Consider the following 23684-nt stretch of genomic DNA (forward strand, 5'->3'; position numbering starts at 1 on the left):
CCAAACTATCTGACAGTGCGATCTCTATGGGTTATGCAATGTAATTTTTATTTAAAAATAAACATGAAAAACACATATGTCTGTATTAAAGAAAAAATTATTGATAATGCATATGGTTAATATTTTGTCTTTACCATTGTTAGATCACATGATTTAAGAATTGCAACCTTGTGCGGGAACGGCAGGGGTAGAAACACAAAACTCACTCTTGCACTCACACACAATCTCTCTCTCACACGCACACACACACACACACACACACACACACACACACACACACACACACACACACACACACACACACACACACACACACACACACTTGAATATGTGGTTTACGGGGACTCTCCATAGGCGTAATGGTTTTTCTAATGTACAAACTGTATAATCTATCCCCCTACACTAACCATCAAATATGAGACTAATTTAAATTCTGTTGTAAAGCAGCTCTAAAAAGACATTATTCAGCTCAATTCAGTTCAGTCTTTATTCAGTTAAGCTCAATAACTGTAAAGTTCATTAGTTATGAAACATGTATGTGCACTATTGCTTATATTTTTAGTGGATTCAAATTAAGTAAGATCCCATTACTCATAAATATTTTTAATTTGATTTATTCAAAAAATGTTAGTGATTTAAACTCAATGGGTCTACTGAGTTTTATATGTCATCATAGTACCAAATAGATACTAAATAACTTTTAACTATACATTTACTCAATTCATAAGGTAGATTTAATTGATTTCACAGCTTTAAATCCTAACTTACGTTTTTACAATCTTAACATCTTTAATATCCTCTATGTGAAAACAGAAGAGCAGATCTAGAACTCAAATATTAAATCTCTGTGCGGAATCTGACTGTGGTTTTCTTCATCTTCTGTTTGTAGATCTCGTCAAACTGTTCATTTTGTGCCATTGTGAAGTGACATTTCCAGTCTCCGACTTTACCTTTTGGAACACAAATAACAAGAAGAGAAAAGCAAGTCAAAGGACAGAACTTAGAAGGAGATAATTAGAGGATTCAGTGGTTTATTAACCTTTCCGCATGAAGTGTGAGATCTTGAAGTCCATGAAAGGAACTGTGACATGGTTGGTCATGTTGTTCTGTTTCATGGCATCAAACTGAACACTTTTTGTTATTTTCTCCCTTTCTTCATCTGAGCTGGACAAACCCAAGAAGGAGCTCAAACGTTCCACCTCACGTCCAGTGTCCTGGAAAAGACCAAGAAAATACACACTTTAGACACATTTCTACACTTGATAAAATTGTCACTTTGTGAATTTAACTTACTTCAACCAAATCCTCATAGAACAAGTACAGTAGGTTAGAATATGTCTGTTTTTTCTCCCACCATCCGCTGACATGATCATACCAAGGACCAAACACATCTGGCGGGAAATTACTGATGTTAAAACAAAACCTCCAAGACAAAGTTCTTGATTGATAATGTAGGGGTTGTAATTAAGAAATTAAATATATTTACATTCTCAATTTGAAATCATGACATTAAAATTATAAATTGCACCCAATCTACTTACTTTTCCCTTTCATGAATTTCTGTATAAAGCTGTTCCAGTCTCCGGGTTCAGGCTGTACCATGTTCATTCGATCAAAATGAAAATAGGAAACGGCATTGTCTTTTGCATTACGTGCTACATACACAACCTGGAGTAAGTAAAAAAAAAAAATATATATTGTGACAATACAGGACATATATGTTGTATTATGCAATACTAATTAGAAAGTAACAATTTCATTACATTCATTTCAGAACTACTTTACTTTGATTAAAGCTGCAGTGAGTAATTTCTTTTCCACCAGTGGGACCAAACGTAATTCCTTGCATAATGACTATTTCCAAACAGGTTTCACAAACACCTGCCATTTGTCAATTTGTCTATAGAGTAGATAGTATTGAAAGTGGCCCACTGGTTAAGGATTTGTTGACAATCATCAAAACAGAGCAATATTTGATAGCCATACAGAGCAGCATTTACACTTCCCTTACGAAAAAGTATACTTCAAGTTAAGAAGTATACTAATATAATGTTCAGGTATATTTTTAAGTATACTTTATGTAGTAAGTATACTAATGTCAATTTACTAGTAGTAATTTCAATACTGCTTGGGACTAAACTGGCCATCTTTTAGTATATAAAAAGTATACGTTTAAGTATACTTTAAGTGTAACAGTAGTAAACTTTAAGTGCACAACTATTTCACAATTACGTTTCTCAATTGTACTGCATCTGTACTACATGAGAACTTAAAAATATACTAGTATACTAGTTTACTATTTTAATATTAGTTGTACTTTTTTTTATAAAAGTACACTTTGAAGGATGCTCTCAGTAAACAATTCGTTTAGTAGTTTTATACTGCATGTATACTTGTAAGTTTTCTTTAAGTGAATATAACATCATACTTATTGTTTACTATATATATATTATTTTTGCACTTTAAGTATACTACTGTTCGTATTTAGGTATTCATTTTTTATACTTGAAATATATCCTTAACTGCACTTTAACTAATTTTAAAAACATTTTATTCTATCTTCATGCATCCTTTTTTTACAAAGTAAAAACAAAAACAAAAAAAACAACACTTTAGACAAAAAGCTGAGATTATTGCATTTTTGTCAAAGACTTCCTCCGGAAGGGATTCAGAACGATGATCAAACACTTGTGGTCCAGGAGCGCCATCTTTTTTGGACTCCCTTATCTCCCAGGCCGGCCTCTTCGGCGACGCAGTGGAGAGCTTCGCCAAACCGAGCAGCAAACGCAAGCCCAAGCGACCCTAAGAGGGGCGACCCAAAGATGGATGAGATAGCTCTTTGGGAGATGGTGACCGCACCACTCCCTCCCCTGGAGGAGGACTGGGTGAGAAATGCTATGTTAATTTTTCTTTCTGTTCCGCGACTGGACCCACAGCCAGTGGTACCCAAAATTTAAACAAAAGAGCAATTTCCTATGTATTTGGGTCCCAAAGAGAGTGGTTGACGGTGTGCGACGCTATGCCTTGCCACCCTCGACCCCTCTGTTATTGCCAGTGGGCAGCAGCGTATGTCTCGAGGCCGCAGTGAAGAAGCCATCTCCCACACCCTCTGCCCAACCGTGGAACCAGGTAAGTGTTGCACCCATAGACTGTAAAAAATATGGACGACGTCCCTTCGCTCTCTTCCATTGGTGAGAAGTGAAGCCGCCAGTGTCCCGATATGGCGCTGACATCTTGGGGCTTGAGTCTGGGCAGTAGCGATCTGGGGAACCAGACCTGCTCAGTAGTGAGCAGGAAGTAAAACCGCGAAATCAAGGCCCCGCCCCCTCACTCTCGCAGAATCAATTGCAAGCACACGCTCCTGCACTTTTTTAACAACCCATTATGGCGGTGTGAAATAATTAATTATAGAAATGTAGATATTCAATTTAAAGCTCCAATCTCCTCAGTCCTCCGAAGATCCCGAAAAAAAGTCTGTTGGTGCTTCAGTGACTACTTCGCTCAGAGAACCTGTCAATCACAGCTGTCAATCATGACGTCACACCACCGTTTTTATAGCATCAAATAACTAACTAAAAACAAACTTATTTTAAAAACAAACACTTGAATTTACATCCGCGTGATAAAAACTACAGTAAATGACAGAAACCACCTTCGGAAAAAAGATATTTGAAGTGTAATTCAATTGTTTAGTTGGTCTCAAGTCCCGCTGAATAACACAGGGAGGCGGGGCTTATGACCTATACTAGGACCAGTCACCAGGGGGCGATCGATACGTTTTGGCTTCACTTTTCAGGGCTTGTGCGGCACGCTTGGTTGCACCACACACTCAGACCCCACTTCAGGCCGCTATGCTGTCCAAGTCGAGTCCCTGCATTCCACCTCGCTACCCCACTGCGGGTACGTCTGTGGTTCCCTTTGCTCCCGCTTGCACGGTGTCTGGGGGCCAGGCTAGTGTTATCACTTAGTGCTAGCACATCTCGCTGCTCATCCGCACCATCAGACTCGGCTATGTGGTATATGCATGTGCACGCCATCAGCGTTTTCACAGGTTTGCGTTTTTGAAGTTTGTGCAGAGATCTTTTTTTTTCAGGTTTGCACCTTGGAACCTATTTCAAGATATATTTGCGTTCTCGAGCCATCAGGCACTGTTGTTGTGCGAATGAGCGGGCCGGAGCGCAATAAGGGTTTTCTGTTAGAACGGTGTCGTGCAAGCGGCCCCTAAGTTAATAACTAATGATCTTTGCAATGGAAGTGAATCAATCAAAACTAGCTTTAGCTGGACAAGAGCTGCTGTAAAGCCAAAACAATCTCTGTTCCATTAATTTCCTATTATCACTGTAAAGCTGCTTTGAAACAATCTATATTGTTAAAAGCGCTATATAAATGAAGGTGACTTGACTATGCAATTCAGTTCGCCCAGCATCCCCCTAAGTTCAGGGGCATCTAGTTCAACTCCGTGCTGGCAGGCAATGCTCCTGTCTTACGGGTGGAGATCAAAGTCCTACTGGCGAAGGACACGATTGAGCCGGTCCCTCCAGCCGATATGAAGACAGGATTTTTCAGCCCTTACTTCATTGTACCCAAGAAAGGAGGTGGGTCATGGCCAATCTTGGACCTTAGAGTTTTGAATTGGGCCCTTCACAAGCTTCCATTCAAAGCGCATCTTAAGTAGCGCTGTAATGCAGCTCGGATTGCTTTATATGAGGCCGCAGTTGTCTCCATAGATGCCTCTTCCACCGGCTGGGTGGCCACATACAATGGGCATGCAGTTGCGGGGATCTGGACAGGCCCCCAACTGCATTGGCACATTAACTGCCTCGAGTTGTTAGCAGTATGCCTTGCGCTGGGCCGCCTCAAATCGCTGCTACTAGGCAAGCACATACTGGTCTGTACAGACAACACTGTGACCGTTGCGTACATCAACTGTCAGAGTGGTCTACGCTCATGTCGCATGTGGCAACTTGCCCGCCATCTCCTTCTATGGAGTCAGAAGCATCTGAGGTCGCTTTGTGCCATTCACATCTCAGGCCCGCTGAATCGTGAAGCCGACGAGCTCTCATGTCAGCCTGTGCTTCCGGGAGAGTGGCGACTCCATCCCCAGGCTGTCCAGCTGATATGGAGATGCTTCGGGACTGCATTGGTAGAAGAGTTTGCCACCCCGGACATGTCACATTGCCAGTTGTTTTATTCCCTGACCGAGGGGACACTCTGCACAGATACACTGGCACACAGCTGGCCCCGGGACATACGCAAGTATGCGTTTCCCCCAGTGAGCCTTCTTGCACGACACTGTGCAAAGTAAGGGAGGATGAGAAGCAGGTTTCGCTAATTGCCCGATATTGGCCCAACCGGACCTAGTTCCCAGAACTCATGCTCCTCACGACAGCCCCTCCCTGGCGCATTCCTCTGAGGAAGGACCTGCTTTCCCAGAGACGGGGCACCCTATGGTATCCATGCCCAGACCTCTGGAAACTCCACGTCTGTTCTCTAGAAGGGACATGGAGGACTTAGGTGAGGCGACTTTGAAGTGGAATCTGTTCGTCAAATGGTGTTCTTCTCACAGGGAAGACCTCGGGAGATGCCCGATGAGAGTTGTGCTTTCCTTTCTGCAAGATGGTTTGGAGCGAAGGCTGTCTCCCTCAACCCTAAAAGTGAATTTTGCTGCTAATGCCGCATATCACAATGCAGTTGATGGTAAATCTCTCGGTAAGCATGACCTGGTCATCAGGTTCCTCAGGGGTGAGAGAAGGTTAAATCCTCCTCGTTCTCACCCCATACCCTCTTGGGATCTCGCACAGGTGTTAACAGCAATTCAGAGTGCCCCATTTGAACTGCTACAGTCATCAGAGTTGAAAATCCTATCCATGAAGACAGCACTCCTGACTTTTGGCCCGGCTAACTCTCTCGTGATCCTGAGACCCCAGCCCGGATATGTGCTCAAGGTTCCCACCATCCCCTTCAGGGACCAAGTGGTGAACCTGCATGCACAGCTTTGCTCTGTCCCATCCGCGCTTTGCGCTTGTACGTGGACCGAATGCAGAGCTTTAGGACCTCAGACCCACTCTTCGTCTGTTTCAAAGGCCAGCTGAAAGGAAAGGCTGTCTCTAAGCAGAGGATGGCACACTGGATAGTGGATGCCATCGCCTTACCAAACACAAGGCGTCCCACTCGGGTTGAGAGCTCACTCAACCAGGGCTGTTGCCTCTTCCTGGGTGTTGGCACATCCGGTATCCTCCAGTGTACTCGCTTCCCATAGCCAGTAAAAATCGGAGACCCAGCTCAGTGTCGGCTTGCTGCGCGATTCCCCTCCTATGGACTGGTTACGTACGCTTATTTGCTCAAGTGAGTCACCGGTTTAGCAAACCCTTTTGAGCGCCCAACGCCAGGCCTAACACTCGTATGCACTTTCCCAGTGTTATTCAATAGTCTCACTGATTGGCAGTGATCGACACTCTCTGCGTAAGCCCTCTTCCATCTTCAGCCCGTAGTGTTGCCGGGGGATTATTAGGCTTATGCAGGGCACTGGAAGGGGCAGCAATGGTGGCATAACGTAAAGTCTCCGTTCCCTCTTTCAGGGAACGAGGGTTACACACGTAACCAAGACATTTTCTTTATAAATCAAAATTTTCAAACAATTTAAGTTTAAAAGACAGTATGTAAAACTATGTGAAAAAAGTATAGATTAAACACAACTACAAGATTATACTTTTAAGTATATCTCGATCAAAAGATAGGTAGAAGTAGGCCAAATATACTTAGACCTTTCTGTCAGTATAAATCAAGTATAGTTTAGTGCAATTTTAAGTATATTTCTAAGAAATACATAAATTGTATTTCTGAGAAGTATATATATATAAAAGTAGACAAAATACACTTTCTTATTTTTAGTTTAAAAGAAGTATTCTAATAGCACACTTGAATAAACTTTTTCGTAAGGGTTTTCAGAGAACTCAGGATTCAAATTAGTTGCTTGGAAATATAAGGGATTATTAGAAACCTCAAGATGTAAGCAAGCCTCTCATTGGTCACATGAATTGAAAAGGCAGTTTCAAAAGCTCATCTTTTAAATATAAATTATAAAACTATGAAGACAATATCCAAAGAGAATGTCAGATTTTGGCAGATATGATTACATTTATCATCTATTCTAGCAGTCAAAAGACCCGGAGTACTTTACCCTTGAGTTCTGCTCCCAGAAGGACTTGGGTACAAACTGAACAGGTAAGTGAGTTTTGATGAGACGAGGAGAGGTGGGAAGATCATCAGCCATTTCTGTCCCTGTAACTGATAATTAATTGTTGTTTAAAGTTTCATTATCATTGTGGTTATGCCAAAACCCATTTGAGGCTTTGGAACAGTTTTTAATTTACATTCCAACAATGTAGGAATAGATGAATAGGTGATATGTTTAAATAATTTGGGCTACACTTTATTTCCGATGGTCCACTTTAGACATGCACTACAACTTTGCAATGCACACTACCTCTCATTAGAGTACTAGTAGACTGTAGTATAAAAATAAAATGTTAGCAGATATTTAAGGACAATTCTGGCGCAAAATGAACCTAGGGGTTAATAACACATGGGTACCGGGTCGACCGTTCTCTGGGATGTGTTTTCATGCTAATCGAATGTACCCAATTTTAGCTCGAACCACTGATTAGCTTATTACGCTAGTATATAGGGCATAGAGTAAGTAAAAAGAAATAGCTAGTTAATACTACTAACAAGGCTCAAAATAGCCCCACACTATAACACTGTAACATAATGAGGGTTCATGATTTTACATTTATTTTTTCATCAAATAATCAAATAATTTCATAAATGTTTAAAATGTAGCAATAAAATGATTGACGTTACTGAATTGTAAGTCTCTGACCTGTTGAATACTCTGGAAAGCATGCTTCCAGGCATGGGATTCTGGAATAAATAGGCTTGGAAGTCTGACGCTCTTGATCATCATTACCAAAATACAGAAGGTCCAGTATATAAGAAACCCATGTGGTACCTGGCAATACAATGGAAAAGGAGTTTTAAAATAAGTGTTTTAAAGGTCAGTTTGGAAAGACAATACATGATCATGTCTATAGTGTTATCTAATGGTTAAGGTTAAGTTAACAGTAAGAAATTAAGGATCAAGTCAGCATGCTAGCCAAATTAAATTAAAGAAAAACTTCAAGCGTTACTCTCACCTGCTTTGGGATAAGTGGCGATGAGAATGTCATCAGGTCTTGCTTGAAAGTTTTGCAACTTTTCCCAGTTGTCAGTGAAAAAATTAGTCATAGAAATACCCTCAAAATCAAACATCTCTGGCCGACTCTGCATTTTCGGCTGCAGAATAGAAAAAGTTTTAGTTTAATGCTAAAGTTTTACTGCACTGACTGAGCAATAATTAGAGATTAATCACTGGTAGTATAAAAACAATTTAAAATCCTGTTCACAGCAAGATTTCAGATACATATGTACTACCAGTAGAGCATGTTTTTATTATTTCATCTACTGTATTCACTTTTAGGAATATTTTTTATTTTATTTAATGCAATACATATAATTTTGAATATTGGTAAGGGTATTCCACTGATAAGCCATGATAATTGGATAAATTAGCAAATTCTTGTGTGTCTACAGTGGTCTACTCTGTTACAGTGCCCCTGCTGTTGTGTATCGAGCCCTCATAATTATTCTTTTTAAAACTACAATATGCTAACGTATATGAATTCTAATTTATAACTTGCCAATTCTTGTTCCAAAATGTTCACATCTTTAACTGGTATTAAACAGACAATTTCATTTTTATACTATCATAAAATACTTCAAAGAGAATTATTCATACTCACTTCCACTTGTCTTCCACTCTCCTAGAATGTTTCTGACAGCTTTCTTCTGTTCCTCAAAATGCTCTTGAGGGTATCCCCACCCTTTTCTCTGTGCTTTGCACTCAGCCTTAAAAAAAAAAACATGTTACACATGTTCAAATTACCCTCCCCAAAGGAAAGAAACGTCCCTGAGAGAAAAAAAAAAAAAAAACTAGTAATGTTACATGTGTCTTCTTTAGCATTCCAGAAGAGATCTCAACATTACCTCAAACCCTGTTTGGTCATTTTGTTTAGTATTTTTTAACTAACTGTGGTTTGTCAGTGTGTCACTTTGTCTTTACTGAGGGAACATCTTGTACTGTATGCTGTGGTAACACTGTGTTTCTCTGACAGGGATGTCTAATCCTGCTGCTGGTGGGTCAATGTCCTGCAGAGTTTAGCTCCAACCTGCCAAAACACACTTGCCTGGAGGTTTCTAGCAAAGCCGCTTGAAGGTTAACCTGCAAGGTTAGCGAAAAAGCAAAAAAAAAAAAAAAAAAAAAAAAAAAGCATAATGCTCTGGTACACAGGTAAGGGAATCAGAAGCCTTTTTTTATTCATTTATTTATTTTATTTTATTGGAAATCAATTGAGGAGTGGCTTCAGTACGCTGAATACACGTCTCGGTTACACCTGTAGGCTTGGTTCCCTGAGAAGGGAATGAGATGCTGCATCTGAGGATGGCACTATGGCAGGGGTGTCATGGGCCACAGGGCCACTGTACTGTAAAGTTTAGCTCCAACTTGCCTCATCACACTTGCCTTGGATGTTTCTAGTATACCTAGTTAGACCTTGATTGGCTGGTTCAGGTGTGTATAATTGGGGATGCAACTGAACTCTGCAGGACAGTGGCCCTCCAGGAGCAGGGTTGAACAACCCTGCACTATGGGAATGCTGCTGTGTGATTGCGTGTGAAGCACGTGTTCAACAAACTCCCATAAATGTTATGGGTGCAACATCACCCCATGACACATGACGGCATACAGCGGAAGCTATAAAGGAGACCCGGAACACAACTGATTAGCTGAAGTTGCTCACAGACATGCCGAAGGTTAGGCGATGCAGCCTCTCGTTCCTTTCTCAGGGAACCAGGGTTACAGTTGTTACCGACATTATTCCCTTTTAAGGGGATTCCTTTTCTAAATCCTAATGTGAATCCCTCGGAGCACAGTTTAAGACATAAACACTTGAGACCCTGGTGTAGAGTCTAAATCCAGGCTATAGAATCAGATGAATGTGTGCGGAGAGGACCAGCCCGCCGCAGCACACACCTCTTGGAGAAAAACTCCTGACAGTCAAACCTTAGATGCTGCCATACTTCTAGAGTGGATCTTTACAACCAGAGGCTAAGAAAGGTCAGACACCTCTTATGCCACAGAGATAGTCTCAACATTTGCTTATTCTTTGCTTGGAAGCCGAGGAACACCACTTGGGTAAACCAAAGCATACCAGCAATTGCTCAGGCTTCTGCCACTGAGAACACCGGTGGATGTGACACTCAAGAGCCCTCACTGGGCAAAACGAGTTTAGTGTCTAGTGTCAACAGGAGAGAAGGATAAAAGTCCTGCAAGATTTCTGATTGTGCAATGTTAGTTGGAACTTTCAGCACATAGCCCGTCTAGGGTAAATAATTGCTTTAACCCCACCAGGAGCAAACTCTAGGCAGGAGGAGGCAAATGAAAGGGCCTGCAGATATCCCACCCCCTTGAGGAAAATAATAGCTAGCAAGAAAGCCATCTTGAGAGTGAGAAACTTCTCCGTAAACAGACTCAATGGGCTTGAAGGGTGCCAGGGACCATCTCTCCAGAACCACGGCCAAATCCCAGGCTGGAACTTTCGCATGTATAGCAGGCCTCGACCTCAAAGTGCAAGGAAACAAAGGAAAGGAAATAAGAGAGCCGTCCAGGAAAGACAACAGGTCTGAGAACCATACTCGGGCAGGCCAGAACAGGGCTACTTAGAGTAGACGAACCCTGTCCAGGTGAACTCTCTCTAGAACTGGAGCAGAGCGATGGGGGGATATGTATATAGACATAGCCTCGGCCACATCTGCAGCATGGCATTCAATCCCAGTGGAGCTGGATGCGTGAGGGAAAAGCAAAGTGGACATTGCGTCATCTTCTCTGATGCGAACAAGTCCACTTCCGCCTTGTTGAACTTCTTCCATATTAACTCCACAGTCTCTAGCCTCTCAGTGCTGCAACGAACCCAAGTACACACTTAAGCAATGAGCTTACTGGAAACCGCTGCACCCAAAAACACACGGGGATAGCAGACTGATTTCCTGAAGGCACTGCAGAGAAGCAGACTTTGGACTGGTGTGGACCACTTCCCCCCAGAGGGGTCTGCCATTATAGGCCTGAGCCTTCTGGCAGCTGGACCTCTTACCTGAAGCCTTCCTAGAGAGAATGATGGTCCTCAGATCCTTCTCCTCCTGATAAGGGTTAAGGGTTTGGGCGAGAGTGCTGTCTCAACCCCCAGTCTCTCGGAGGGGAAACTCGGTAAGGCAATACTCTCCTTTTGTTGGCACCCTGGCAGCAGCTCCTGGCTCTGGAAAGGGACGAACCTATGGAATGCCACTGCTTGCTTTTTGGCCACCTGGATCCTCTCAACGACAGTGTTCAAAAGGAAGGACTTGACTTTTTAGTTCTTTAATTCTAGATATGTTCAGCCAAACGTGTCTCTCCGTGGCCTCCAGTGCTGTCATGGATGGCAAAGGATGTCTCCTTGGTATAGTCCTAAAATGTCCTAAAATGGTTCAGGTCATACTTAGGAGGGAGAGGTTATTATGTAAGTATAGGAGACCACCAAAGACATTGTTCTGCAGGGCTTGATGGGCAATGTCCGGGGCCTTAAGGGACAAAACATCCTCAGGGGTGAGATTGCTCGCAAGCGTAGAGTTAGAGACCACAGGACTCAAGACACTAGAAACTATTTATATTTATAACTTTATGAATCTTATTATTCTTTTCTTTATGAATTCTAGTTTCAGTTTATGCCTTGTCACATGATTTTCCCTGTACATGTTATTAATTTCTTTGAGGTTATTTTCCTTCAGACTTGCATGATGTGCCATGGTATTAGAGTACGTCTGTTTTCACCTCTGCAGACATGAGATGATGCAAGATCTGCTATATTACAAGAACATTGTGAGCTAATCAGATCTGCTAGGTACATCTTGTCTTGAGTGCATCCTTAAATTATTGCAAAATAAGTTCCAAGAATTTTAATAAGTGCTTTCCCTAATTCCTTCCTGTTACATAAACACAGCATATACAATTTATAGTTTCAGTCTGTCTCTTTTCACTCTGCAGAAATATCTTCCCAGATAGCAAGTCAGGCAATCATTGAAACAATGTTGATGCGTCAACGCTAATTGCATTGAATTAACATTACAAAGTGATGTTGGTTCAATATCACTTTGGTACCCACAATAAATGTTGAAACAATGGTGAGATTTCAACAACAAAAAATCAATGATAATATAATTGAATCAACATTATGGAGTGACAATGGTTCAATATCACTTTGGTTCCCACAATTAATATTAAAACAATGGTGAGATTTAAAAAAAAACAAAAAAAACAAACAATGGTAATGCCATTGAATCTGCATTGTACTATGATTGATTCAACATCACTTCTGTTGAATCAACATTGAAACGATCAAAAATAATCAATGGTAATATTGTTGAGTCAACTTTACACTATGATTGATTCCACATCACAGATGATCAATATTAACAAAAATAATCAGTGGTAATATCATTTGATCAATGTGATGTTGATTCTAAATTACCTTTGTCGAAACATTGAAAATACAACTGAAATGTAGTCACCATAAAACAATGTTGCCATCTGATGTACCAAGTAAGTGTTTAACCAAAAAGTGAGGAGGAAGGAGACAAGTGGAACCTTTGAAAAGTCAAAGTATCAAAATGTTTATTTCTTGCAAGAAATTGGCATTCACATACAGAGAGCATCTGATATGAGAAGGCAAGGGGTTAGTCCCTTTGCCAAGGTTATATACCCTTAACACATCCTGGGTAGGCTGCATCTGTCTCAAAAGATCGCCTTGTTTACCTTAAAAGGAAACGTCTTTGTTCAAGATCTCTTGTCTAACATAAATTCTATCTAGACAGAACAATACCATGTCTGCAAAAGTTTCCTGTTCTTAGAAGCTGCTCGAATTCACACATTTTGCCCATCTCTTGTTCGATCAAAGCTGCGCACATATTTTTCACACTTGGAGTACACAATAGGTCACTTGGAGTACACAATAGGTCACTTGGAGTACACAATAGGTCACTTGGAGTACACATAGTCCCTTTGCTACTTGGTCTTCTATAACCTAGAACATTTTGTTCCTGCAAGCTTGTCTTAACTTAAGCATTTCTAAAAGCTTGGTTACATATCTTTAATAGGCTAATGTGCTTTAGCTTATATGATTATATTTCTTTAAAGGAGACATATCATGCTTTTAAATTGTTCCTTTTTACATATAAATCATACATTTGTAGTCTATATAAAGCGGAACTGCAATGCTTGGGTCTGAATTCCTCATTATTATAGCTCCACAGGCCCCTTTTCTACCCCTTTTCTAATGTGCTTCTGAAAGCAACTCGTTTTGGTGCGGTCTCTTTAAATAATATTGAGACACTTCATACCCCGCCCCCTCTCCAGGTTGTAGCGGTGACACTCGGTTCAACTCCACCCCGTTCGGCCATTTTTGTAGTCTGGTAGCAGAGATAGGATTATCTAGCGCACAGAAACTTTTATACACACGTTATTAACAAAATGTCAACAACGGAAGACTTGTCCAGCCAGCCTTACATGTTCGAGCCAGAGCCAGAGCCGGAGCGAGATGAAAATGAAGACGACGAACCTGCAGAACAACGTCTTCATATGGATGTATCGCAATGGTGTGTACTGTATTTACACATGAAACTTTGGTCTTCCGACCTTTTACCACCGTGTCGATTTATTTTGATTAATATGTCCGAGGGAGAGAGAGCAAGACAGCGTCTAGTTTGGAGACGGTGATGTCTTGTTTACACTTTCGCCTGGCTCTGAAGAGAGAGAGTGAGCGCGCGCGCGACCGGGTCTCTCTCTCTGCTCGTTCTTTCAGTTAAACATGCTCCTGTCACAAGCGCGGCAGTTCATCTAAATTAGACGGTGTAATGAAGCGTGTGGGTTACTACATCCAACAACCGAACATTTTAACTTACCCTCTCGTAACTTCTGCATCCTTTAGCTTGGACTACAAAATTGCAGCGAGAAATAATAATGGCGGATTGCTCGAAGTGTTGGGCCGGAAGTCAATGTCCTTATTTGGCAGTTCCGCTGCAAATACTGTGACGTGATAGTTCAAAAAACGTCATAGATAACAGAAAAATCTGAACCGGTTGAAAAATATGACCAAAACAGAATATAAAGATATCAACGAAGCACCTGAAGAGAATAATTTCATCTTTTCTGTACTTCTAAACACTCCAAATATACAACAAAATGCATTTAAGGGCTAAAAAAGTGCATTTAGCATGATATGTCCCCTTTAAATGCTTATGAGTAAAAATAAATGTTCAACGTTAATACAAGCTGTACACACTCAGAAATAAAAACACATCTAAAAGTAAAAGAATACATCTAAAAGTAAAAGAACACATCTAAAAGTAAAAATTCCATTACAGACATCACGGTTTACTCCAGAGCGGCTATATATATAAATGAACTAAATTAATAATGTTTTTACAACAAAAATGAACCATCACTGAATTTACTTAAGCTGGACTATAATGCTGTTTTCTTCTAGAAACAAACTATGTTGCATTATTATGCTATAAATAAAGGTGACTTGACTTGATTCTCTCTCACCGTTGCTCTGGTCTTCAAGAGCCGCTTGCACCCCCTGCTGGTGAGTTCGACTAACTGCTGAATCTATTGCTATTCCTGCAGTTCCCAGATGTGAAGTGTTGAATTTTCTTGTCGAATTTGAACCACTGAATTTGTAAAGCGAAATAAAGTTTGCCTGTCGAATATTATAGGTTGTATTTTTAAACAGAATTATTTTGGAAGTGAAATCTGAAAGCTGAATATGGATTATTGAATTTTTAATAATGAAAATGTGTGTGAAATGTTTTGAATTTAAATATTCACAGTTTAAATATTCAACCATGTTGAATTTCAGCCCCCCAAAATGCAAGCACGGTTAATGCAATGCATTTTTAATATATATATATATATATATATATATATATATATATATATATATATATATATATATATATATATATATATATATATTTATATAGTGCAATTCAACAACCTTTTTTGTTTAAAAAATGTTGGCATAATTTTACTTCAATAGAGCTATCAATGGTTTTAATTATATCCTTATTGTAACAAATGCTATGGTTAGACAATAACAAGAACTATGTTTTTCAGAAAGCCAAGTACAACTTAGAATCAAGAGTGTTAAAGTGTGGATCTTCTTGAATCATTGACTAAACAATTGGTTTCCCCCATGTGTAAAATGTGTTCTGCTAATAATGATAGATAGAAAAACAAATCTGGCTTTCAGATATTCCAAGAGATGACATCAAATTGACATTTTCATATAAGAACATTTTAAGTAGTTAGACTTCCCATGGCACTTAGATTTAGAAAATTCTGTCTGATAAGGTTTAAGGTGCATAAATTATAATGGCTTACATCATATCAATGTTACAAGTGACTATTCACTACTTGGCTATTACTTTATTGCAGTTATGTTATCAATGCAGGTGTGGATGATACTAAAAAATACTATTTTGTAAAAATAATAATTATAATAAATAAACAAATAAACATAAATAAACCTCATGAGGGGGTGTGGCTCTGAAATATTGGCTCTGTAATTATTATTCGAAAAAGAAAAATACTATTCAAATTTTACCACGTTGCTTTGCTGGCCGTAAATGCAGAGAATCCATGATAAATCCCAAACACTAACTCGCAGTTATAATTAAATGCACTGGGTGGCGCTGTAAGTGTATTGTATTTGATCACATGATGTCGTCTGCCTTGCGAAGTTTGGAATTAATTAGATGAAAACGATCTTACTAAATTATCATACGAAAAAGTATGAATTACTTTTGATCAAATGAAGTAATGAAACCGAGTTATAATATCACCACCACAATGAGAAATCACATGAAATCCAAACACTATTGGGCCCTATCTTGCACCCAGCGCAATTGACTTTGTACACCGACGCATGTATCATTTCTATTTTGCACCTGCGCAAAGCGGACTTTTCCCTCCACAGACGCACGTCGGTTAAAGGGATACTTTACCGTTTTTTCATATTAAACTATGTTATTCCCTTAACTAAGACGAGTTGATACATACCTCTCTCGTCTCAGTGCGTGCACTAAATCCCTCTGTCTTGCGGCGAAACTTTGTTAGCCCAGTTCATTTAATATGGGCCAAGCAGAGAAGCTACCAAACACCTCCACGTTTTCCCTATTTAAATACAGTTACTCGCGAAGTGTAACTCGACCTAGGACGGTGACACAAAACAAAACGTTGCGCTTTTCTAAGCGTGTAAAATGGATAACTATTTTGTATGGCGGAATACCATAGCAAGTGCTTGTAAGCACTTCGACTTGGCGCAGTAATATCTTCACTCGTGAAAAATCCTCTCACCGGCCCCCGCTCCCTCTAGTGAAGATATTACTGCGCCAAGTCGAAGTGCTTACAGGCACTTGCTATGGTATTCCGCCATACAATATAGTTATCCATTTTACACGCTTAGAAAAGCGCAACGTTTTGTTTTGTGTCACCGTCCTAGGTCGAGTTACACTTCGCGAGTAACTGTATTTAAATAGGGAAAACGTGGAGGTGTTTGGTAGCTTCTCTGCTTGGCCCATATTAAATGAACTGGGCTAACAAAGTTTCGCCGCAAGACAGAGGGATTTAGTGCACGCACTGAGACGAGAGAGGTATGTATCAACTCGTCTTAGTTAAGGGAATAACATAGTTTAATATGAAAAAACGGTAAAGTATCCCTTTAAGTTAGGAAATAGACTTGCGCTCCCGGGGGCGGTTCAGCGCAAAGAGGAGGCGTGTTCCGGCGCAAACGTTCCTTCTTGCTATTTTGCAGTTTTAGAAAACAATTGTGCCACTAACCAGGAAAAAATTGTTTAAAGTCAGTGGCGCGTTGCGCATGTTATTCATATGCTATTTTAAGGGCGCATGCTTGGCCATAATCAATGTAGCGTGTGCACAACGCGCACTTTGATTCTCTCATCTACACAGAAGCAGCAGTTCTCATTTTTGCAAATCATACATTATTACGATAGATAGATAGATAGATAGATAGATAGATAGATAGATAGATAGATAGATAGATAGATAGATAGATAGACAATTTATTATAAAAGCATACATCTAACTTACACATTTACCCAAATTATCAAACGCCTGTTTAACCGAAGTTAATTTGGGTGGGTTTCTCCATCCCCAAAGTCCCTGACGAGAACGTCGGTCTCCTCGGCTGTGAACCGCTCCTGGCGCACGCCTGGCAAATCCGCCGTTATAATAGGAATCCGCTTTAGAACAAGCGCGCCTGCTCTTAAAGGGAATGTGAGCTGACGCTCTGATTGGTTTATTTCACGTTACGCCCAAACCACACCTATGAATAATGAAGCTACTTCAGACCAACCCATTTTAGATTTGCGCCGGGCGCAAGAGGCATTTATCCCGCCGGGAAAATAGCAACAGCGCCGGAGATCCGCCCACAAAGTTACTTGCGCTTTGCGCTTGACACTTGCGTTTCAGATCGTTAAAATAGGGCCCATTGAATGCAAGCGCAGCTGCCGAGTGAGCAAAGATGATATCTTATCAGATAGCAAAATTATTTTGAAACATACGCTTCCTTTAAGTTTCGTTGAGGGAGACGGGTTCAAGAACAGAAGACACAAAGTGCTGTTAGAAACAACTTAGCACACTTGTGTCCGGAGTCCCTGCAGTGTCTCTGTCAGCGAAGGGTGTTTTCTCACCCGAGTCACGACTGTTTCCCGAAACCATAGTGTCGCAAATTGGTCGTTCAACCACGTTGGTTAATGATGTCATGTAGTGGTGGAGAAATAACTATTTTAATTAGTCTGATTGAGATCTAATTAATGAAAAATGTTTTACTATAAATTACGGACATGACATCTGAGGACTATTTCTCATTTTTCTCAGTTATTTTGCTCTATTTCCAGATTCAATCAGGCTCGTTCTTACTTAGCCTACTACAGCACGTTCACGCATGCGCACTCTTCAAAAACGGTGCTTTAAAGCTTTTAACAAACTAAAAGACGTAAATGACATTTGTATGTATTCTAAATAAAAGATATAGATTGTATTGAATGTTAGTTTGCTTATTTTGCACAAGATAAGGATTTATTGAGTCCCAATGTCTTGCAAACAAGAAACTGCTTGTTGAGGTTGAGAACCACTGCTAAAAAACAGATCTGATTCTGGTGCAAGATCTAGAACTGAAATATTAAATCTCTGTGCGGAATCTGACTGTGGTTTTCTTCATCTTCTGTTTGTAGATCTCGTCAAACTGTTCATTTTGTGCCACTGTGAAGTGACATTTCCAGTCTCCGACTTTGCCTTTTGGAACACAAATAACAAGAAGAGAAAAGCAAGTCAAAGGACAGAACTTAGAAGGAGATAATGAGAGGATTCAGTGGTTTATTAACCTTTCCGCATGAAGGGTGAGATCTTGAAGTCCATGCAAGGAACTGTGACATGGTTGGTCATGTTGTTCTGTTTCATGGCATCAAACTGAACACTTTTTGTTATTTTCTCCCTTTCTTCATCTGAGCTGGACAAACCCAAGAAGGAGCTCAAACGTTCCACCTCACGTCCAGTGTCCTGGAAAAGACCAGGAAAATTTAGACATTTAACACTGATTTTACACTTGATAATATTTTCACTTTGTGAATTTAACTTACTTCAACCAAATCCTCATAGAACAAGTACAGTAGGTTAGAATATGTCTGTTTTTTCTCCCACCATCCGCTGACATGATCATACCAAGGACCAAACACATCTGGCGGGAAATTACTGATGTTAAAACAAAACCTCCAAGACAAAGTTCTTGATTGATAATGTAGGGGTTGTAATTAAGAAATTAAATATATTTACATTCTCAATTTGAAATCATGACATTAAAGTTATAAACTGCACCCAATCTACTTACTTTTCCCTTTCATGAATTTCTGTATAAAGCTGTTCCAGTCTCCGGGTTCAGGCTGTACCATGTTCATTCGATCAAAATGAAAATAGGAAACGGCATTGTCTTTTGCATTACGTGCTACATACACAACCTGAATAAGTGAAAGAAAAAAAAATATTATGACATATCACAGGATTTGCTATGATACAGGACATATGTTGTATTATGCAAAACTATACAGAGAGTAACAATTTCATTACATTCATTTCAGAACTACTTCACTTTGATTAAAGCTGCAGTGAGTAATTTCTGTTCCACCAGTGGGACCAAACGTAATTCCTTGCATAATTACTATTTCCAAACAGGTTTCACAAACACCTGCCATTTGTCAATTTGTCTATAGAGTAGATAGTATTGAAAGTGGCCCACTGGTTAAGGCTTTGTTGACACGCAATATTTCGGTAGCCCTACAGAGCAACATTTACACTTTTCAGAGAACTCCAGTTTCAAGTTAGTTGCATGGAAATATTAGGGATTATTAGAAACCTCAAGACATAAGCAAGCCTCTCATTGGTCACATTTATTGAAAAGATAGTTTCAAAAGCTATTCTTTTAAATCTAAATGAAGACAATATCCAAATAGAATGTCAGATTTTGGCAGATTACATTTATCATCTATTCTAGCAGTCAAAAGACCCGGAGTACTTTACCCTTGAGTTCTGCTCCCAGAAGGACTTGGGTACAAACTGAACAGGTAAGTGAGTTTTGATGAGACGAGGAGAGGTGGGAAGATTATCAGCCATTTCTGTCCCTGTAACTGATCATTAGAAGTGTCATTATCATTGTGGTTATGCCAAAACCCATTTGAGGCCTTTTATAAACAATTTATAATTTACATTCCAACATTTTACATTCCAGCAATCTTGGAACAGATGAAAAGGTGCAAAGTTTAAAGAATCTGGATTACTTTTATTCCGATGGTATTCTACTAGATATTCTACTAACTATATTTAACTTTGCAACTACATGTCAACTAACTCCCATTAGTGTATGGACTGTAGTAGACTGTTAGACAGGCTTGGACAGTCTACTAATACTCTAATGATTGCTAGTTGACATGTAGGTGCAAAGTTACTTATATAATAATAATAAGTTACATTTATATAGCGCTTTTCTCTGCACTCAAAGCGCTTTACATGGAAGGGAGGAAAATCCTCAACCACCACCAATGTGCAGCACCACCTGGATGATGCGACGGCAGCCATATTGCACCAGAACACACACACACACCAGCTTACTGGAGAATAGGAGACAGAGTTATGAAGCCAATGAGTATATATGGGGCCAATATAAGAGGCCAATGGGCAAATTTGGCCAGGATGACGGAGTTAAACCCCTACTCTTTTTTTCGAGGAAATCCTTGGATTTTTAATGACCACAGAGAGTCAGGACCTCAGTTTCACGTCTTATCCAGAGGACGGTGCTTGTTACAGTATAAGGGGTATACAGTATATTGTATACAGTATACAGCTCGTTACAAACAACTTTTGTACACTAACACACCAGCCCAACAGGAAGTCAGCTATTATGGATTGTTTGAAAAACGATTGTCACTTTCAAAATGCTTTTGTTTTTATATATATATATATATATATATATATATATATATATATATATATATATATATATATATAAACCTTGTGGTTCACAGTCATGTTGGCATCAGTTGGCTGCAGTAAATCGGGATAGTGTAACCGGGCTGGGGATGGGACCCGTCATCGCTGCTTGCAGCTATATTTTCATTTGTTTAAAATGTAGTTAAATAAGAATAAGATTATTGACTTTGCTCTGACCTGTTGAAAACTCTGGAAAGCAAGACTCCAGGAATGGGATTCTCATATAGATAGGCTGGGAAGTCTGACGCTCTAGATCATCATTACCAAAATACAGAAGGTCCAGTATATAAGAAACCCATGTGGTACCTGGCAATACAATGGAAAATGAGTTTTAAAATAAGTGTTTTAAAGGTTAGTTTGGAAAGACAATACATGATCATGTCTTATTATCTAATGGTTAAGTTAACAGTAAGCTATTAAGAGTCAAGTCAGCATGCTAGCCAAATTATAATAAAGAAAAACTTCAAGCGTTACTCTCACCTGCTTTGGGATAAGTGGCGATTAGAATGTCATCAGGTCTTGCTTGAAAGTTTTGCAACTTTTCCCAGTTGTCAGTGAAAAAGTGAGTCATAGAAATACCCTCAAAATCAAACATCTCTGGCCGACTCTGCAGTTTCAGCTGCAGAATAGAAAAAGTTTTAGTTTAATGCTAAAGTTTCATTGAACTGAGCAATCACTAGAGATTCATCACTGGCAGTAAACAAACAATGTTAAATCCTGTTCACAGCAAGATTTCAGATACATTTGCATTACCAGTAGAGTATGTTTTTATTTTCATCTACTGTATTCACTTTTAGGAATATATACATTTTATAACATATTATGTTGAATATTGGTATGTCAAGAAATGTGGATACATTTGCAAATACTTGTGTGTGGTCTACTACTGTATGTTACAGTGCACCTGCAAGTGTGTATCAAACCCTCAAAATTGTTCTTTAAAAACTACAATATGCTAATGTTTATGAGTTCTAATTTAAAACTGTTCACATCTATAATATCTAACTGGTATTAAACAGACATATTAATTTCTTATACTATCGCAAAACACTTGAAAGAGAATTATTTACTCACTGAAGCCATATCAGGGATTTCCATTATGGGGAAAAAGTGTTTTAATTTTCTTAATTCTTAATCCTGTCTTGTCTTCCACTCTCCTAGAATGTTTCTGACAGCTTTCTTGTGTTCCTCAAAATGCGAACAGGACTTCTACTCAATGCTATTCAGTGCTGTATTTGATATTCTGTTCACCCTCTTCCCTGTGCTTTGCACTCAGCCATAAAACAACACGTTACGTAAGTTTAAACAGCCCTCCCCACAGGAACGTTCTACTAACATCTACTAACTAACCTGTTCTGATATCATGAATGTGGGATTTCTAGCCTAGTCTATAGCATTTCACAAATAAGCAATTTATGATGGATAAATTCCTGTGAAATTATAGTCAATATGTTCTATTATGCAGGTTAAATAACACACCATGCAAGGTAAGATTAACTTATCATGCATTCTGTTGTACATTTACTCAGCAGTCTGGTTAAAATTTAGAGGAGATAGAGTACAGTTGGGACAGGTTTTTTTTTTTTAGGTTTTTTTGCTTTTTTGCTTTATACATTACCACACAACTCGTCCGACTCGTCATTCTTGTTTTGGGATGGTTAAGGGGGCTTATAAATCTCTTTCTAGAGCTCCTCTGGGAACATCTGACCATAATGTTGTTTATTTAGTCCCGATGTATAAATCGGTCCTAAAGAGGCACAAGGCGGAACGAAGATTGGTTCCAGTATGGACAGAAAATTCTGTTAATTGTCTTCAGGACTGTTTCTCTGTCACTGATTGGGATGTGTTTAAAAATGCTCGTCCGGATTTAGATGAATTGACAGAAACGGTGTCTGCCTATATATCTTTTTGTGAGGAAATGATCATCTCTCAAAAATCTATCCTCATTTATCCTAATAATAAACCCTGGGTCTCTAAATCAGTTAAAGCATAATTAATCAGAGGAACATTAGTTTTAATCAGGGGGATATGATACAGCACAGGGTACTATCTAAACAGTTGAAGAGGGAACTCAAGCTTGGCAAGCGCGTATATAAAGACAAAGTAGAAAACTTGCTGCGTACTGGAAATTCACGTCCTGCATGGGAGGGCATGAAAACCATAATGGAGTTGCAGTCTAAAACGCTTTGCGTTACTCAGAATGGAAAAACAGACCTGGACTTTTCCAATGAACTGAACAGATTTTATAATCGTTTTAATGTTCATGATTTTAGTGAGGAGACGTCTGTTTTTAAAAATGTTGTTCCGGTGAATAATAATACTGTGCCCATTGATAAATTCATGGTCTTGAAACTCTTTCGTGGTGTAAAAGAAAGGAAAAGTCCAGGTCCCGATGGGATCGGGGGTCGTGTTGTGAAGAACTGTGCTGTCCAGTTGGCAGACATCTTCTGCTTTATTTTTCAGTTGTCCCTACGGCTGTATAGGGTCCCCTGTATTTAGAAGGACTCAATAATTTTTCTGTGCCTAAGATTCAAACTCCTAAGACCCTCAATGACTTCAGACCAGTAGCCCTTACATCTCTTGTCATGAAAGCTTTTGAAAGGCTAGTGAAGGATGCACTTTTGGACACTGTACAGGATAAGTTAGACCCTCTCCAGTTTGCCTATAGATCGGGCAGAGGTGTGGACGACGCAATATGGTTTTTAAACATCTTGAGGGGGTCAAGTCCCTTGCCCATCTACTATTTATTGACTTCTCCTCCGCATTTAACTGTATCCAGCCCCATGTTTTAGCAGATAGGTTGAAGAATACTTATAACATTGATACTGGACTGATCTGCTGGCTAATGGATTTTTTAACAGTGAGGTCACAAAGGGTGAGAGTGAACAGTGTCTTATCAGATGTACTTTTTTCTTCTACTGGGTCCCCCCAGGGCTGT

The 23684-nt window shown here is 39.6% G+C and overlaps 2 protein-coding genes and 1 long non-coding RNA gene across 4 annotated transcripts; 1 reads left to right on the forward strand and 2 right to left on the reverse strand.

The window, feature by feature from the left end:
- Positions 1-473: 473 nt before the first annotated feature.
- Positions 474-21959, reverse strand: LOC309513022 (cytosolic sulfotransferase 3-like). Of its 2 annotated transcripts, none has more exons than XM_082188809.1 (8): positions 21821-21959; positions 8196-8334; positions 7883-8011; positions 7181-7287; positions 1542-1668; positions 1294-1391; positions 1040-1214; positions 474-950 (listed from the first exon to the last, which is right to left on the reverse strand). In XM_082188809.1, exons 1-8 carry the CDS (start codon positions 21842-21844, stop codon positions 838-840), a joined length of 912 nt encoding a protein of 303 aa, XP_082044935.1. In that variant the 5' UTR covers positions 21845-21959; the 3' UTR covers positions 474-837. The 2 variants fall into 2 exon arrangements, with proteins under 2 accessions (XP_082044935.1, XP_082044936.1); XM_082188810.1 differs by lacking the exon at positions 21821-21959 and adding an exon at positions 8841-8990.
- Positions 12741-15141, forward strand: LOC309513069. The gene is made up of 2 exons (XR_014211267.1): positions 12741-13119; positions 13162-15141. It is a non-coding gene; the product is annotated as an uncharacterized lncRNA (long non-coding RNA).
- LOC309513021 (cytosolic sulfotransferase 3-like) lies at positions 18256-21960 on the reverse strand. The gene is made up of 8 exons (XM_082188808.1): positions 21821-21960; positions 21227-21365; positions 20924-21052; positions 19781-19887; positions 19095-19221; positions 18847-18944; positions 18592-18766; positions 18256-18502 (listed from the first exon to the last, which is right to left on the reverse strand). The coding sequence occupies exons 1-8, from the start codon at positions 21842-21844 to the stop codon at positions 18390-18392; spliced, it is 912 nt and encodes a 303-aa protein (XP_082044934.1). The 5' UTR covers positions 21845-21960; the 3' UTR covers positions 18256-18389.
- Between the last annotated feature and the right edge of the window lie 1724 nt (positions 21961-23684).

The sequence above is a fragment of the Leuciscus leuciscus genome (genome assembly GCF_965113295.1).
Source record: "Leuciscus leuciscus genome assembly, chromosome: 13".
Taxonomy (NCBI): Eukaryota; Metazoa; Chordata; class Actinopteri; order Cypriniformes; family Leuciscidae; genus Leuciscus; species Leuciscus leuciscus.

Coding starts and splice junctions, on each gene's coding strand:
- LOC309513021 (XM_082188808.1), bottom strand. CDS start 21,844: ATGGAAATCCCTGATATGGCTTCA. Junction 19,888..20,923: donor CTTTCCAGAGTTTTCAACAG/GTCAGAGCAAAG, acceptor TCTAATGATCAG/TTACAGGGACAGAAATGGCT. Junction 18,503..18,591: donor CTCACCCTTCATGCGGAAAG/GTTAATAAACCA, acceptor GTGTTCCAAAAG/GCAAAGTCGGAGACTGGAAA.
- LOC309513022 (XM_082188809.1), bottom strand. CDS start 21,844: ATGGAAATCCCTGATATGGCTTCA. Junction 1,392..1,541: donor GAAATTCATGAAAGGGAAAA/GTAAGTAGATTG, acceptor ATTTCCCGCCAG/ATGTGTTTGGTCCTTGGTAT. Junction 951..1,039: donor CTCACACTTCATGCGGAAAG/GTTAATAAACCA, acceptor GTGTTCCAAAAG/GTAAAGTCGGAGACTGGAAA.